Here is a 16,998-nt window from a genome sequence, read left to right as displayed (position 1 = left end):
GTCCTCTGGTGGGCTAGAAGGAGAAAGATACTAGGATTCTGCCAGGAGCTGGTGCAGTCTGGCTATCCCCAGGTACAGTCTCCATCACTGGCAACAGTGCAGCCCAGTGGGGGGCGTTCCTGTGGTGTGGCCTGCAGTGACCTGCTGCAGGGTGAAGTAGACATACTAGGATGGAAAACTGACCTTGCAGAGGGTAGCTGGGGTGGGCAGGGTGCTCTCCTGTGACTCAGGCCTGTCCATAGTGGAGCCCACATGCTTTGGTTTTTGGAGAAACCCACATCCCACTGGAAAGTAGCAGCCTCGCTTAGGCCGCATAGGTAGGAGTTGTCTGAGGTTGTGGGTCTGGTTGGCAGGCAGCTTCTTGTGTAGAGGGCCTCTCTCCAGGGTAAGGGAAGAGGTAAGGGGAAGAACTGATGCCCTCCGTAGGTCTCACCTCCTCACTGAGGTGCCTGGCTTTGCCCCACATTGCAGAGCTGAGTGTAAATGTCAGAGTTCTGCAGAGCCCAGGAAACAGAGTTTATACTGCCCTGGGCCTTGCACGAACCCCTTAGGTAACTGGATGCTGATGAATTGGACCTGGAGACTTTGCCTGAAAGACTTCTCCCATACCCTGACCACTTCCTCATCAGGCCTGCTACCTGCCTTCATGCAACAGAGAGACAGGAGTTCAGCCTGTCTCGCTTCAGATATCATTCCCTGTATTCACTGGGATTGAGGGTGGCACATGGGCCGAGTGAACTGATTATTTTGCCAGGCCTAGTATATGTACCTGAGCATGTGCCTGGGCATGTGTGTGGGCACGAGCAGTCTCCATTGTTAAAGCTGGGTGTTTTTATTCGAGTGTAGTAATTATTGGGTAATGCTTTAAAACCTTTCCTGAAGGAGTGCAAAGCTGTTTTTCCCCCCTGAAGTCGGGAGTACGTTAAAAGGATTACCATGTAGATTTGATTTTTAGATAACGCTAAAATGGATCCCAAATGGACTTCAGCAGAGGGCTGCTATCTCCCTAATGGAAAGTGCATGGCCCCAGGCTCTGCTCCCAGAGCCAGTAGAGGAGGGACAGGGAGGTCTGCAGGGGGCTGGCTGGCTGGTAGGCTAGAGGGGGCTGGGGAGACAAGAGTTGAGAGACCAAGTACAGTGCCCCAGAGGGACCAAGCCCTCCCTCTGCATACCAGGTGAATGAGAAGGACCGCAGTCTCTCTAAGGCTCTAAGGTTCTAGCTTGAGGTCTGAGTTAGTGTTTATATGAACACTCCTAGATGAGTGCCCCTCCACAGGCCCCAAGGGACAGTCTTCCCATCTTTGGAGCCCGAGCCTCCCTTTATTTTCCTATACTTTATCCCTCTCATAGGCCAGGCCTTAGAAGGAACTTCTCCAGAGGTTGGCATCATGGGCAAATCTGGGCTCTGTCAGAGGAGACACAGGCTGACCCTGGGACAGCCATCATCCTGAATACTCTCTCTCATTCAGACCAATTAACCTTTAGAGCTGCATTAAGGAAATTAGGCAGTGAACTTCCCAGCTAACAGATGGTCCTATGGTGATGGAAGGAGGGAGGGAAAAGGGAGCCGACCTCTGCCTGCCAGGGGCATCTACGGGGCTGCCTCCTCGGTGCCCTCACCTGTCTCTTTGGTCTTGTGCTGTCGTAGGTCTGAGCTCTCTTCTTGCAGAGAGGACTTCGTGTCCTAGGGGCTGTCCTCCTCTCTAGCAGAGGTCAGAGGGGGTGGCTGGGTTGAGAAAGCACAGGAACAAATCCTCAAGCCATCCCTGTCAGCAGTTTAGTGGTTTAGCCATCCCTCTAACTACCTGAACTTCAGTTTCTGCATCTGTAGGAGCAGAGCATTTGCCTGGAAAACTTAACAGTTTTTCTGACATGATACCTGTGAATCTGAGGTCTCTAGGTGGCAGGGTCTCCCCTGAAGCCAGAGGACTTATTCCTTCTTGAAGAGGGAAGGGAACAGGAAGGATCTGGATCAGCAGCTGGGCCTGCGGATAGGCACGGCATCGGAGCTGGGGATGGGAAAGATACCCAGGGCTGGAACTGAATGCCATGCCTGGAAAGAACCTAAACCGTTCTTTGGGTCAGGATAAGGCCAATGGAAGCGGAGACTTGAGGCCTGTTGGGAGCTGGCTATCTAGGAAGGGTGGGCTTTGCTAGCTGTGCCATGGTTGTGGGTAAAGACTGTCTCTAACCCACCCTGTGTTTTCTTAAGAGGCTTGTTCTCCCGCAGCCTTCCGTGTACAGCCACAGACTTGGTTTCTCTGACACACACCCAACATTTTTGTGTTCCTTGCCCCTGGACACTATGTGCCCTCCCCCCCCTCATTTTCTCCTCAACTGCCCTTGCCAGTGATTCCAGGGGAAATGACCAGGCATGTGTAACTGAATGCTCACCCATGCCCACACTTACACATCATCCTGTGTACAAGGATGTTTGCGAGTGCAAGCACTTACCTACCAGCAGGCTCTGCCTTCAATAACTGTATACCGAGTCTTGCCTGGTATTTGTTGTTTCCTCTATGTTAAGAAGCTTGCAGGGGCTAGAAGGGAGTTGGTGCAAGGAGATTCCTAAACTGGGAGATTGGACCAGACCTCAGAACCTCCCTCTTTCTCTCAGATTAGGCCACATGGAAGTTTACCTTTGACCAAAGCATGCCTGAGGGGAGTTCTCTCATGCCTTTCCAGCTGCCACACGGAGCCTCTCACTCTCTTCCCAGTACCACCATTCTGTACATAGTGGGTGGTCCAATGCACAACAACTGCTCACTTCAAGAAAGAGTGAAAAGGATGAGAATGATCTGGGAATCTCAGTGAACCTTGTTCTTAGACCTGTGGTGGCCAGCTGTAGCTGTGTTAGGACATGGGTCTGCACGGATCAGATCACACAGGGCATCGTGACTAGGAAGAAGAGCCCAGCAAGGCCATCAGCTTCTGGAGGGGTCTTGACAGAACTAAGGCATGTTGCCTAATGGGCCAGGCTTAGGGCCTGGGGAAGAAATAGAAAATGAGGTCCCTGGGAGCCTTTACTTAGAAGAAACAGTAAAGAGAAAGACATACTGGCCCCCTTCCCTGGAAGGGGGTGGTGTCCCAGAGCTCCAGGGTAGTCCCAGGCCCATCTGTCTTCTTTTCCCATCCCAGGTGTGCCGATGCTCTCCGTCCAACCTAAGGGGAAGCAGAAGGGCTGTGCAGGCTGCAACCGCAAGATCAAGGACCGGTACCTGCTGAAGGCACTGGACAAGTACTGGCATGAGGACTGCCTCAAGTGTGCCTGCTGTGACTGTCGCCTGGGCGAGGTGGGCTCCACTCTCTACACCAAGGCCAACCTCATCCTGTGCCGGCGTGACTACCTGAGGTGGGTTCTGCTGCTCTGCCCTGCTCGAACAGCCCCCATCCTTCTAGCCTGGTGCAACTTGGCCCCAAGCTCTAAACCAGGCAGCCTGTGTGTACAACTGTGTGACTTCTTCACTGCCTTATGTCAGCCCTGTGAGCTACCTGAGAGCAGGGTTATGTCTTCATCTCTTTGGACTTGGCCCCACAATATCTACTCAGGCACTAGTAAAGTATTGGACACAAAGATAATCTTCCCATGGGTACCAGCCTGGCTTCAGCCTCACCCATCTCCTATGGGCATCCAAAAGGGGACATCTCAAAGGGGCCTGGAGGAGCAGATGAGGTAGTCTAGACTTGCCTGGGCCTTCTCCCAGTGGAGTCTCCTGCCCACCTCTCCCTGGAGTCCTCCTCTCCAGGTGCACTGGGATTAGGCTCTGATTTGCCATAGTTGGCAGGGAGCCATACCCTAGGACAAGGACTGCCAATGCTTTTTTAAAGATCTGGGTTTGAACCAGCCCCGAGCCTTTAGTTTTGAACCTTTCTCCATGTAATCCTCCTGTAGCCCACCTTGCATTCTTCAGAGCTCTGCCTCTCCCCCACAACCTGGATCTCATCCCCTGGGGCTGCCTTCCCCAATTAACCCTCCCTCAGGCCATTTATGACATCAGCAAGGCTGGAAGGAGGCCATGAAGCAGGGGCCTTGGCTGAGACCCAGCACCTGCATTTGGCTCTGTCACTCACTAGCTGCTGGATGGTGGCTGGGCAGCCTTGTGGGGAAGAAAGGCCCATTGCATTAATTATCAGGATGGGGATGAGAGCTGGTGGGACTTCTGCTCAAGTCAGGACAAGTTGGAGGGGGCAGGGTTATCTGGAAACTCCCCAGTTCTCCAGAGACCCTGAGATTTACCTGTCTGGACCTTTCCTTTCAACTGTTGCCTTTAGCTTTAGCAACAGATTTTTTTAAAGTGATAGTATTCAGTGCTTCCAGGATGGAGAGAGAAACTGAGGCTGGGAGGAAGGATTAAGGATGCTCTTGGGAAGTCAACCCTTGAAGACATGGAAAGGGGCTTTTATGCCTGGAGGTTTGGAACATCTTGGCCTGCCATCAGGGTTGGGACTTCTCCCACAGCACAGTGGTGCAGTGTGGGCTTGTGGAGAACTCCCAAGCACCCACTTCTGGGCCCTGCCAGCTATAGGGCCTGGAAGCTCCCCCCAACCCCACCCATGTTCTGATAGAGGTAAGGAATGACTTCTAGAGCCAGGTAGAGTAGGTTAGGGAGGGGTGGCTTCCCAGAGCCTGGGCCTTTACAGCAACTGCTGGTGGCAGAAAAGGCCCCCATTGGCAGGCAGATGCTGTGGCCCAGCCTTTGTCTGCCTTTATCTGAGTCACCAGGCAGCTCAGGCCAATGAATAATGGAGCCAAGCTGGTCTGCAGGTGTCTGAGCCTGCATCAGACAAATCGGACAAATCGGGGATTAAAGGCCCCCACCACCCGCCTCTCAGCCCACTTGCATCTTTTGGAGCTTGCTCAGCAGAAAGGAAGCAAGGAGGAGCTTGGTCGGCTCAGACCATTAGAGCACCCAGCCAAGAATTGCCATGAATGGGGAGGGAGTGAACTTCCTGTCCTGTCCCTGGAGCTTTGTAGCCAGCAGCTGAGAGGAGGGATGCCCTCTCAAAGAGACCATTGTGTCAGGTGCCCTTGGAACTTGTTTTGGGGATCAGTTCTGGGTGAGAAGCATCTTTAGGCAGGCTGTGTTGTCCTGGCAGCTTCGTTTTACAAAAAGATAAGCTGAGATTCCAGGAAGGAAAAGGAGACATAGGCAGGTGACACAGTAAGATTATGGCAGAATACTGTAATTTTATCTATTTTTGAGACATGTCAGTGAGGCTGGCCTTGAACTCCCCATGTAGACACATTACATTCAACTCTATTCCTCCTGCCTCTACGTCCTGAGTGCTAGAGTTGTAGATGTGGACAACCATGTGGGTCCCCATGTACCCAGAGCTTCCTGCATGCTAGGCAAGCATGCTACCAACTGAGCTGCAGCCCCAGAAAGCACTGTAATTTTAAAAGCAAGAAGCCTCACCAGTGGCGTAGATCACTCTCCCAGAGGAGCCAGGCATGTGCCCCTGGTGAGTTGTTTATCTCTCTGTGACTCATTCTTTTCTTGAATGGGGATGATATAAGTGTTGACCTCACAGGGCTGCCTTGGGATCAGATGAGGTGATTTTTGTAAGCTCTTAGCATGTCCCTGAGCCACAGGTTCAGTTAGGGTTAAGGCTAGGCATTGCTAAGTACATTGTCCGGTGAGGGATACATTTTGATCTTTGACATTGAGAGAACTGGGGCTCTGGGAGGCTCCAAGTGACTGCATGAGGATTCGCAGCCCAAGGCAGCCAGGCTGCCTCTGAAATTTAGGCTTGTGTGGGTCTGGAGCCTTTGCTAAGGGGCCATCCTGGTGCTCTAGGGACTCTGGTGGAAACCTGAAGTGAGTGTAGGGTGATGGTGTGTACACCTGACTGTCAGTTACATAGCCTCCCTGGGGAGTGAGATGCCAGGGTTTTAAAGCTGAATCTGGCAGGATCTAGATATGGTAGTTAGTTCTGAACTAAGGCCCACTTGCTATCCCACCAGCTAGGGAATGGGCTAGCCTCCGGGTGGAGGCAGCTCCTTGGCAGGCCCTTATATCCTCTGTGCCCTTCCCCGGCAGGCTTTTTGGCACCACAGGAAACTGTGCGGCCTGCAGCAAGCTGATCCCAGCTTTCGAGATGGTGATGCGGGCCCGAGACAATGTGTATCACCTTGACTGCTTTGCCTGCCAGCTCTGCAATCAGAGGTGAGTGCCAGACCCTCCGCCAGCTCAACACACTACCTAGACCCTAGCCTGAGGCCTGCCGGTTGAGCCAGGAGCACTGAAGAGACGTGCATACGTGTGACTCCTTTTATGTACATAGCTGGGTATGTAAGCTTATGCTGTCCTCACCATACATGTGCATATCTGTGTATCTACATCTTATGGTCAGATGTGTACACTCCAGTACTGGTGCACTATATAGTGGTAAGTTTCTACGTGGATTTAATGATGGGGTATGTGTGTGTTTTCACACTATGTATGTATATTGTACATAGGGTATAGGTATTTGTGCATGTGAGGGAGGAGTTGTTTATAGCAGGGTCTCATGTAGCCCAGGCCACCCTTCAACTTGCTATGTAGCCGTGGTTGTTTGGGATTGTAGGAGTATGCCACATGTCCAGTATATATGTGCTTGTGTTTCTATTTTAAATGTTTGTGTGTACATGAGATCAGTGTTTAGTTGTGCATGTAACTGTAATTGTTCATGCATAAGAGTTTGTGCATACTGTATGTACATGGCGAGGTGAGAATTTTATGCACATTTTAACTGTGTGAACTGAGTATACTGTAACAGTGGGCATGTGTTTTTGTGTCCTGTCTCGTGAGAAGGGTTTCCCAGGCCCATAGAGTAAGAGATCTCTTCAGGGAATATCATTTCTCCCCTGACTCTACTCATGAATCTAGTTCTAGCCCCCTCTCTCTCTTTTGTGAATTTCTGGGCCCTATTCATTATCCCAGTCCTGGGGGAAGACTTGAGGGATTTAAAACATTCACCCCTGGCTTGGCACCTACCACTAAAAATCAGGAAATCTCCTCTGGAGCCCTCAGGTCAGGTAGGAATTCATACAGATGTTCCCAGGTTGAGGTCCAGAGGGACCTGCAGGGAACACTAGGCTGGCTGAGTGCTCTGGGTAGACTGCCTACCAGCAGGGCTCTGTGAAGTTCCGTCGCCACCTGGTGGTTGGACTGAGATCCACTACTGGGACTGAGTCAGTGACCTAGGGGCTTAGAGTCTCGGCCACCAGGGGACATTTTTGAGGGGAAGCTTGAAAATTCCTCAGTACTTCAGAGGACTTAGAGACCCAAATGTGATCTTCCTGGGCTAGAGAATAAATTGTGGACTGGGTTCACGTAGGATGTGAGCCTTAAGCCAGGAGGGCAGAGGGATGGAAGCAGCCATGTTCTCCTTCTCCCTACCTCCCCTCATCTCTCTGTCTCCATCCCTCCACTCTGTCTAGTGCTGGGTCCCTACCCTCTCCTGCATCCTCTCTGGGACTGGGAGAGGGCATCTGCATTCCTCCTACATCTCCTCCCCCATGACCTACTGGTGGGAGCCCTGTGGCTTGACAGTCTATCTCACCACCCCAGGGGTCTGCCAAGAGTAATTGACCAGGCTTGCAGTGGCATTTCCTCTATACCCCCTGTGAGGTTCCAGGAGCCAGCTCCTGAGCATCACAGTCTGGCATGCATGCCCCACCTCCTGGGCCAGGCTGGGACCTCCTCTCACTGAGACCTCACCTATAGCCCCCTTTTCTCTTGATTTTTTTTTCTAGATTTTGCGTGGGAGACAAATTCTTCCTGAAGAACAACATGATCTTGTGCCAGATGGACTATGAGGAGGGGCATCTCAATGGCACCTTTGAATCCCAGGTTCAGTAACGCCCAACGTCTGGCCTCCAGGTCCATCTGTCCGTCTGCTCACCTGACCACCTGCCTGGCAAGCCGGCCAACCACTCTGCCTGCGCGGGCTGGCCAGCCGCTGTCCTACAAGTTAGAACTTCATCCTCAATGGGAAGGTGGTTTTTCTCCACCACCACCGCTCATTTCTTTGGGACCCCTCCTGGGGCCAGGCTCGGCCTGTACAGTCTGTCTTCTGTATATAAATGGGAACATTTATTTTATGAGAAATGTAATGCGATTTTATTACTGGCGTGGATTAAACTTATGAATGTTTCCGGGGACATGACTGCATTGCTCACACTGCTCACACAGAACTGCACCTCCCCACCTTCTGCCTCTGGTGGGTAGGGCATGGAGGAGCAGCCTTCAGCGCATGCTCTTGCCAAGCTGGGGCAAACAAGCATGGCTTTAGGGATCAGAAGAAGGGAATAACTCTGCCCCCGCCACACATGAGAAGTGGGGTTTGCCTCCCTCCCTGCAAAGCATACATCCTGGCCCTGTGCAAAACCCTAAGAAAAGAGCACTGTGACACTTTGTGTACTTTTAGCCCACCCCTCTGTCACTGGAACCCCTAGCAAAGTGGCCAGATGGGGACCAAGTTCTGCCCTGCTCCACAGTAGAGTCCCAAATCCCAAGCCTCATATCATGACAGTACCCTCCTAAAACACCCCCTTCCCTTTCACAGTGACAGTGTTTGTTGGGTCTGACCTGGATCCTAGTGTCTTGTTTATCAATCAAAACATTCTGTTTCCCTTGAGCTTATCTATGCAGGCTGGAGATAGTCAATCAGTCAGTCACTCAGCAAACCTTAATCTACTCCAAGTTTTAGCCTTATGCCTCTATTGGAGCTAACCCCGAGGGAATCAGGCATGGAGTTGAGTCATTGATGAGACATAGTCTCTGTTCTGCCAGGGACCTGGAAGTCGGAAGCCTTAGTAGGGGAGAGAGAAGGAAACCAGGAAAACTGACAGACCACACCAGGGGAGGCAGAATGCTTCTGGGCAGAGCTGAAATCTGCCCATTTCCCACAGCAGATATGGGCTGTGATGACTCTCGAGGGTCAGGAGCAGAGGAGGCAATGGACACACTCTCAGACACATGTGTGGACAGGCAGAAGAGACAGGCAGGCGAGCCAGCAGGCAGTCAGCCCAAGCCAGAAGATAGCTGGACCTGTGGCAGACAGACAGGCGTTTCTGTCTGCCTGGCTGAGCTAGGCTCACACGGAGTAGCAAGGATAATGCCACAGTGCTGGGCATAGAGCCTGGAAGAGAGCAGAGCAGATAATGGGCATCAGTGAGAAGCCTGGCCAGGGGAGCCTGTGTGGACTGGCTCTCCACCCAGACCCTTTGCTTCTCTTCCTCAGGGCCTGTTTTCCACCTGGCCACAGCCCAGTGCTAAAAGAGCCTGGCTATGGCTGCCCCTCCCATATCTATGTATCAGGCCCACTCCTCCATTCTGAAGTGTGGGGACAAGGCTCTCAGGTGCCTGGAAGAGACTGCTATAAGTTCTGGTTTTTGTGGCCAGAGGAAAGAAAAGGTAGGACCAAGGATCATGGTGTAGGAATTCTCTGTGAAGGAGCTATCTATACCCATGTGTATGTGAGAATAGAGAGAGAACAGGGCAGTGGGCCTGGCTGCAGGGGTGTTTGTATGTGTGTGATGCTCTAGGTTGGGGTACCAACAGTGTGATTGACAGTGGACTGGGAATGGGATTGAGTACATACGGAGATGGGAGAATGGCAGCCCACCATGAGCGGTTGTCTCCCTCAACATGTAAAAGCAGATTTCTTTCCTGGATGGTAGCACAGTCATCAATGCCAGATGCTCTGTGGGCTCTCAAGGCCTAGGATGCCTGCCCCAAAGGCCCGACGTCTAACTTCAGAGTTTGCTGCAGATAAAGTTGTAACACAAGTTAATTACATGGTTATGGAAAGATAACGGAGCCACTCAAATGCAGTTTCTGGGCAATTACAATTGTTTCCAACAGAGTTACCATATTGCAGCCATGAAATAGCATGTCATTCTGCAGTAATTATGTAATTAACTTGTCTCACCACTCTAGGTTGCACAACAATTAATTCACTCACAATAAGATAGACTCAAAAATCAAACAGGCTGCATTTGAGAGCCCCCAGTAGAGGAGCTGGCCTTCTGAGAAGACCCCCAAACCTAATCTATCTACCCTCAGACCTTATCAGGGGGTTTCCCAAGCTCCATATGTCCTGGAACTTTCCAAGCCCAGAGTCATGGAGCCAACTTATTGTTTATACCACCCTGCCCAGGAAGTAAGAATGATCCAATTCCTGGGTGGGCCAAGAGACCCAGGTCCACACTGTGAAGTGCTGTGCTGACTGACATGAGCTGGCATCGCCATGCTGGCTGTTTGTTGTGAGGGCCTGAGTAGGATTCACCTCACCAGGAAGCCCCCAGTCAGTCCACAGATGCTCTGAAGGCAAACTATGCTGGCCTGGCTTCGACCATGTAAAGCCAGCGGGAGGGCGGGGCATTGCTCATGGGACAACTGAAGCCTAGGGATTGTGTATTTGTAGGAGATTTATGGGCTCTAGGGGTGATTTAGGAAAAGTCTAGCCTCCCCTACTCTAGCCACTGAGTGCAGGGTATAAGATGTCCTAGGCCTGTTCTCCTTGGGGACTACAGTCCACTGATAATTGAGAGTCACGGACAGAGGGAGCTGAGCAGAAGCATTGGAGGCTATATCAGGTCTAGCCTGGGGTATGTAGTCCTTGAACTATGGACTGACTTTACACCACACACAAAACCCTTCCATAGCCAGGCCCTACATATGTAGAGGGGCTCTATCTTCCCTCCCTGTCTTCCTTGATGTCAGAAATACCATCACAGAGCTCCTGGGCCCCACGCATGGTGGAACTTGTTCATATCCCCAGTCCTTGATCTGAAGCTGAACCACAGAGAAATGCTCAAAAAGACCCCTGATTCCAATGTTGCTGCTGCTGCCTATCATGAAATCTCACCTGGCTCTTATCTCCTGGATCTGATCACTGTGACCTTTTATGCAGGAAGTACTGACAAAACCCACATGACAGCCCTGTCTGGGAGAGCTTATCTTAAGAAGGGATGATGGCTTTTCTCAGTTCTGCCAGGAAAGACCATTTATGACCAGGCTAACTAAATCTGACACCGAGTGATCCCCAGAACCACCTACCTAGCATACCAAGGGCGGACCCAGAAAAGACCCTTCCTAGCTCCAACTGTTCATCGCCCTCAGAGAAAATGACACAGAATGGTGGTGAGTCAATATTTAGCTATCTTTTACCTTGAAAGCTCAAATTTCCTGAAAATGAATGAATATAGATGAGCTGATATGAAGATATGAAGATAGGTAAGTTCAGGAAAATATTTGGTCAAGCCTGGTTTATCATGAGAGAATAATCATAAGAAACACACATGCTTGCACATGCATGTGCATACACACACACACACACACACACACACACACACACCAGAAAAGAATTACTTTAATCAGAAGCCATAGCCACTCTTTATCTCTGCATGAGATCCTGAGTGCAGGCACTTGTATTGCTTTCTCCCATTTAGGGTCTCTGTTTCTTGTCCCTGGGTCAAGGAGACAAAAGGATGTCCCAGATCTTCTCAGACTGTTGGTGCCACCAAAGTAAATTACTTTTGAGCTCTTGACATCCTTTTTGTCACCCAGCAGGAGCCAGCCCATCCTTCCCATGGTTTGTCTTCAGCTTCATAGCACTCTTGGCCCTGCTACCCTACTTAGATTCTCTTAAGCTCTTGTATGTCCAGCATGGACTCCTAGCTGTGTCCAGAGTTCAAATAGTAAGTAAGCTTCACGTCAAACTTCTTTATAGCTCTTTAGCCACTTGCATCCTCTTCTTAGAGCTTGGGGCATGCATCTCTTAATGGAGCTCCTTCCTTCTTGACACTTCAGGGTTTGAGTCAGACCAGAAAGAAGGCAGTTGCTGTTCACAGCTGTAGAAGAAGGTCTGGTTCCTACTCTGGGAAGGCTTAGAGAATAGGGGGCCAGGCACTTGAGAAAGAAGTAGTCTTTAAACCCTATTCCCAACAGGGCTGTGCCAAACAGGCTTGCATTCAATGTGGACTCTCCCTGGTGGTTTTTGTTCTGGGCACCACTCGTCCATGAGAGCTGGTGGAAGCCCTCTGTGTGCTGAGCTTCCTCAAAACACCCATTTCCCCTTCTCATTAGGCTGCACACCTACTTAAGGCTCCCAGCGGATGCTGTCAAGACTCTGATTCTCTGAGTCCACGCATTTCAAGCCCAGCAAAAGCAAGTACCCAGTTATCCCTCCTGAGCCTTGGCTTGACAGAGAATCCAAGACCCCTTGAGGGTTTGGATCCCTTTGCCAAGCAGTAGCCCTTTGTTGTGGGAGTAGTTTTTCTCCTATCCCTTCCATCTTTGACACACAAACAGATTCTAGAGAGGAGGTCTTGCCTAGATGTTAGTTACAGATTCTGGCCCGAGTCTGCTCTTTAATAGGGCTCTGTTGAGGGACAGAAATTTCCAGGGTTTGGACAAATTCAATTTTGTCTTTCAAAGCTGAAAGATGCCTGATAATGGGTGGCAGCTAAGGTGGGCTCTGGGTTGTATCTCCTAATGTAGTGAGTCTTCACACTGCATTTGGGATTCTTCCTATAGAGGATTCAGAGGGTGCCAAAGAATCTCAAGGCTCCCCTTTTGTCTATTCATCTGCCATCCCATGCCATAGGTGATATCTGGGGTAAGACACAGACAGAACAAAACAAAAAAAGATGAGAAAAAATATGAATGATGCCTGGCATGGTGGTACACACCTGTCATCCCAGCACATAGGAAACAGAGGCAGTAGGATCCCAAAGTTCATTGTCATCCTTAGCTACATAGTGAGTTCAAGGCCAGCCTGAACTTTTCTGTCTCATAAGCACAAAAGAGAGAAATGGGGGAGGCAAGAACACTAGGAAGTGGGGGGAAGAAACAAGGTGAAGAGAGCAGTCATGGGAGAAGTGTCCAGAAAGAAGTTTTTAATTGCAGGGATGAGCCTATAGAAAGAGCAGTGTGGTACGGTATTTAAATGCTGGCTCAGAAGCTCAACGGGTGTGACATGGTTAGAATAATAGCCTTCTCAAACCAGCAGCTGAACAGTCTAGGGTTGGTTACTTGAGTCTCCATTTACAGAGGTGAGCCATTCTTCTCTTTAAAGGAGAATATTGACAATGCCTATTTTTCAAAGTTGTCCTGAGATTTAGAAGATGACCCCATGGAGAGCACTCATGGATGCAGACATGACCATGAGCACAGACAAACTCCAGACTAGCACTCAAGGTTGGACAGGTCACATTCCACAGACCGTATCATGTCCACTGGTCTGGCCTTGGTCTATTTCCAGGACAGTTCCTGGGCACATCCTGTGCAAAGACTTCCACAGTCTTAGCCTCATCATTGCAGGGCATTCCTGGTACCCTCATGCTCTCTGGAAAGACATTTTACCCTGGAGCCGGGTAGAACAGGTGAATGCTCATCCCACACTAGCCAAGCAGGCTTTCACAGATAAAGTTATACCTGACCCATTTCAGTCTCTATGCACTATGTCTACTATTTGACAATTTAAAAACACGCAGAGGCCCAAGAAACTTTATGAGTTATGCAATCTGGATTTGAACTTGGGCCTGGTCAGACTCTACATTCCATGCAAGTTACTGAGAGATGAAAATCACAAAACCAAAGACCTGGGCAGGAGAAGGGTCTTGGAATCCAGAAGTAAATTTTACTTCCAACAGAGCTGTGTGCCTGGGGTGAGGACTCAGTTGGTTAAGTGTTTTCCTTCCAAGAAGAGGACCCACATTTGATTCCCAGAAGCTACAAAAAGTGAGCATGTGCTACACACTTGCAATCCCAACACTGGGGCCACAGAGGCAGGTGGATCTCTAGGGCCATCTGGTAAGTTCCAGGCCAATGAGAGACCATGTCTCAAAAAAAGAGTAGATGACTCCTAACGAAAGGTACCTGATGCTGTCCTCTGACTTTCACACCCATGAGCACACGCGCATTCTCCTACTGAGGGATTGTTCTTGGGTGAAGATGGGGGCCAGACATATTTGTCCTTCAGTACATGTCCTAGCCAAGCATGTTAGCCCAGCCTGGTCTACACTGGATGCTAGATAGGATAGCCTGGGCAGACTCCTCATCTACTCCTCAGCTTGGCATCTATCAGGGAGGCAGGCCCCAATGCAGCATTCTTCGGTCGAGAAGCAAGCCCATTAGTCAATCAGCTGACAAGAATCTAGTGCCTGCCTCATGCCAGGTTTGCTGCTAAGAACGGAGAAGTGAAAGTACCAGGTGCAAGGCAATGGTGTAGAGGTTGAGGGAGACAGGAAACATCGGCAGATAATGAACTAAACATATTTCAAGACATGGGGCAGCAGAGAGAAGCTTATTTAGATCAAGAGGCCTAAGGGTAGACAGGATGGCTCAGCGTGCAAAGGTATCTGCCATTAAGTCTGGTGACCTCAGTTTAATCCCTAGATGGAGAGGTCTAGCTCCTATATGTTGTCCTCTGACACTCACAAGCAGACGGTAGCATATATACACTTAGATAGATAAATGATGATAGATAGATAGATGATAGATAGATAGATAGATAGATAGATAGATAGATAGATAGATAGGAAGGAATGGCCTCTGTTCACCCAACCTTAGAGACTACCTTACCCAAAAGGCTCGCTTTGTGAACACTGAGGTCCAAGGAAGTAATAGGCAAATGCACACCGATCCATCTAGCTTGCAGGCCTGGTATCTTTATTCCTTAGGCCTCTGCCTCCTGCCTGCAATGATACCTTGTGCTCCAGCCTAAGACTGCCTGCATACAGTGGGTGGAGGGCAGGAAGTTCCATGCAGCCCCAGCACCTCCTCAGCACATGTCTTCCTTTGTTTTCCTGGCTAGTCAAAAATATTTTCCCCTAAAATACAAAGAAATTGGGGTTTGAGTTCTTGGCTGCCACCACCCATATTCCTGTTCCATCATGTTACCAGCCAGGGACACATTGGCTGAATCTATGGCTTCTGGAGATTCTCTTGGGGTCCTGGTGAGAGACTGTTCTGAACACTTAAAATTACTACCCTGAGCAAAAGATGCATCTAGAAAGCATCTCTATACTCTGCATGATTGGTTTTCTAGGGGAAAAGACCGTTTGCTATAAAAGGGAATTAGCAATGCCCAAAGGGCCAGAGGACATCGGGAGCTGGCAGACTAGTCCCACTGTTCTTTCTTTCCTTTGTCCCGTCTTAATTTGCCTGGTTTTCTGTGATGGGAGAGGTCATGGGCTGAGGCTAAGCCTTGGCACTCATCTGTACCCTCCTAGCTACTGGAACAAAAATAGCTTAAGGCTGCTGGGTTCCCTTTAGCTGTGACTCATAGGTGGGGGTGGGGAGTAGGGGTGTCCACAGGCTTGTTTTCTGCAGCTGACAGCTCTCCCTAGTTGAGGGGTGTGATGGCTGGCTCCTATGGACCACACATCTTGCTACAGCTGGGGTTTCATTCAGGGATGTAGGTTTCCAAACTCCAGTCAAGGTGACAGTTGCTTCTGGTCCAGGGACATCAGATCTCCTTCTATGCATAGCCCCCTGCAGAGTGAAGGAGTGAGGCTGTCTTTGCAACAAGGAGGGTACAAGGAGAACTCAGGAGCACCGAGACCCTTGCCCTTGGTTCTCTAAGGCTGGCTGTCCTTCTCCTGGGGCTTTTTCAGCCTCTGCCTTCTCTGCACCTGTCTTCTTACTTAGGGCCTATGTAGGAGCTAATCCTTGTGTTCATTATGTGAACCCCCCTCCTCTGCCCCTCTTCTTTCATTAGAGACAAGAGAGCTAATTACCACCCCCTCAGAGGCCCAGCTACAGGCCATTTAGAACTGACACAGCCCTTGAAATGATTTAAAAATCCCATTTCCCTGCAATGAAATGGGCCACCCTTCCCTCCTCATTAAGGCTAATTACTAAATGCTTCTCATTTAAGGAGGAGCCTTGCTCTCACCCTCTGCCCAACCCCATCTCAGAACGTGGTTCCACACAGAACCTTCCCGGGCAACAGCAGAGGCTCTTCCCTATCTTGACTGGATATTGAAAATCTACCACACCAGCATATCCTGGATGTCGGAACTCTCCATGGTGCTGGAACATGGTGCTGGATTGTCCCAGAAATGTCTTTTGACTGTTAGAACAAAAAATCATTGCTGCTGATGATGATGAGGAGGAGGATGATGAAGAGGAGGAGGAAGAAGAAGAGGAAGAGGAGGAAGAGGAGGAAGAGGAAGAAGAGGATGAGGAAGAGGAGGAAGAGGAGGAAGAGGAGGAAGAGGAGGAAGAGGAGGAGGACGATGATGGTGACGGTGATGGTGATAAAATATATAATTAAGTGAGTTCTGTGACTTTTCCTAGGAAGATGTGAAAAAATTGCCAGTCCACCCTAGATGGGACACTGATGACAGACCACAGAAATTATTTCATCTAAGTCTGGCTTGGTGAAAACAACAGATTTGTTGGGGTTCTTTACAGGAACAGGAGTGACTTAAATGGGGCTGCATCACTGAAAAGCACACCCCTGCACGGATTGCACGGATTGCAAGAATTGCACAAATGATAGCTCACAAAAGCTGCATTTCTGCAACTCCCTGCTCAACTGGTGGGCTCCTGCACCAACAGGTCTCCCCTTCCCAGCAATTATTGGCTGTTTTTATCACTTTGTAACTCTTGACACTTTCTTATCTTCCTGCTTTGTTAAGTTCCTCAGCTTCATGACCCTTCCCCTGAATCAAGGAGGGGATATTTCAATACTTCAATACTTCAGAGGAAGTAGTTATAAAACACCAAAGTCCTAAATAAGACCACACTCTTTTTTCTAGGTAGTGTTTGGTGTAGCTCAGGCTGACCTCAAACTCACTATGTAGCCAAGGATGACCTTGAACTTGTAGTCCTCCTATCTTTACCTCCCAAGTACATGGTTTGTGCAGCACTGGGAATCCAACCCAGGGCCTCATGCATGCTAGACAAACTCAGGAACATCCTCAGCCCCAATTCTTAATTTCAGTTTAAATATGTTTATTTCCTAACATTTGTTCTTTGAATTTAGGGATTCCAACTC

At 49.7% G+C, this 16,998-nt stretch overlaps 1 protein-coding gene across 3 annotated transcripts in view; it reads left to right on the top strand.

Moving 5' to 3' along the window:
- The window catches only part of Lmo1 (LIM domain only 1), a 37,725-nt gene extending 29,579 nt beyond the window's left edge, over positions 1–8,146 (top strand). For all 3 annotated transcript variants that reach the window (XM_034498249.2, XM_034498173.2, XM_076940589.1), the window contains 3 exons: positions 3,139–3,352; positions 6,042–6,167; positions 7,739–8,146. In XM_034498249.2, the coding sequence (XP_034354140.1) occupies positions 3,139–3,352; positions 6,042–6,167; positions 7,739–7,844 (446 nt within the window). In that variant the 3' untranslated portion in view covers positions 7,845–8,146. The remainder of the gene's footprint in view (positions 1–3,138; positions 3,353–6,041; positions 6,168–7,738) is intronic.
- Positions 8,147–16,998: the final 8,852 nt, after the last annotated feature.

This window comes from Arvicanthis niloticus, chromosome 1 (assembly GCF_011762505.2).
Source record: "Arvicanthis niloticus isolate mArvNil1 chromosome 1, mArvNil1.pat.X, whole genome shotgun sequence".
Lineage (NCBI taxonomy): Eukaryota > Metazoa > Chordata > Mammalia > Rodentia > Muridae > Arvicanthis > Arvicanthis niloticus.
Note: the sequence above shows the minus strand (reverse complement) of the source record. Positions and strands in the feature narration are given on the sequence as shown.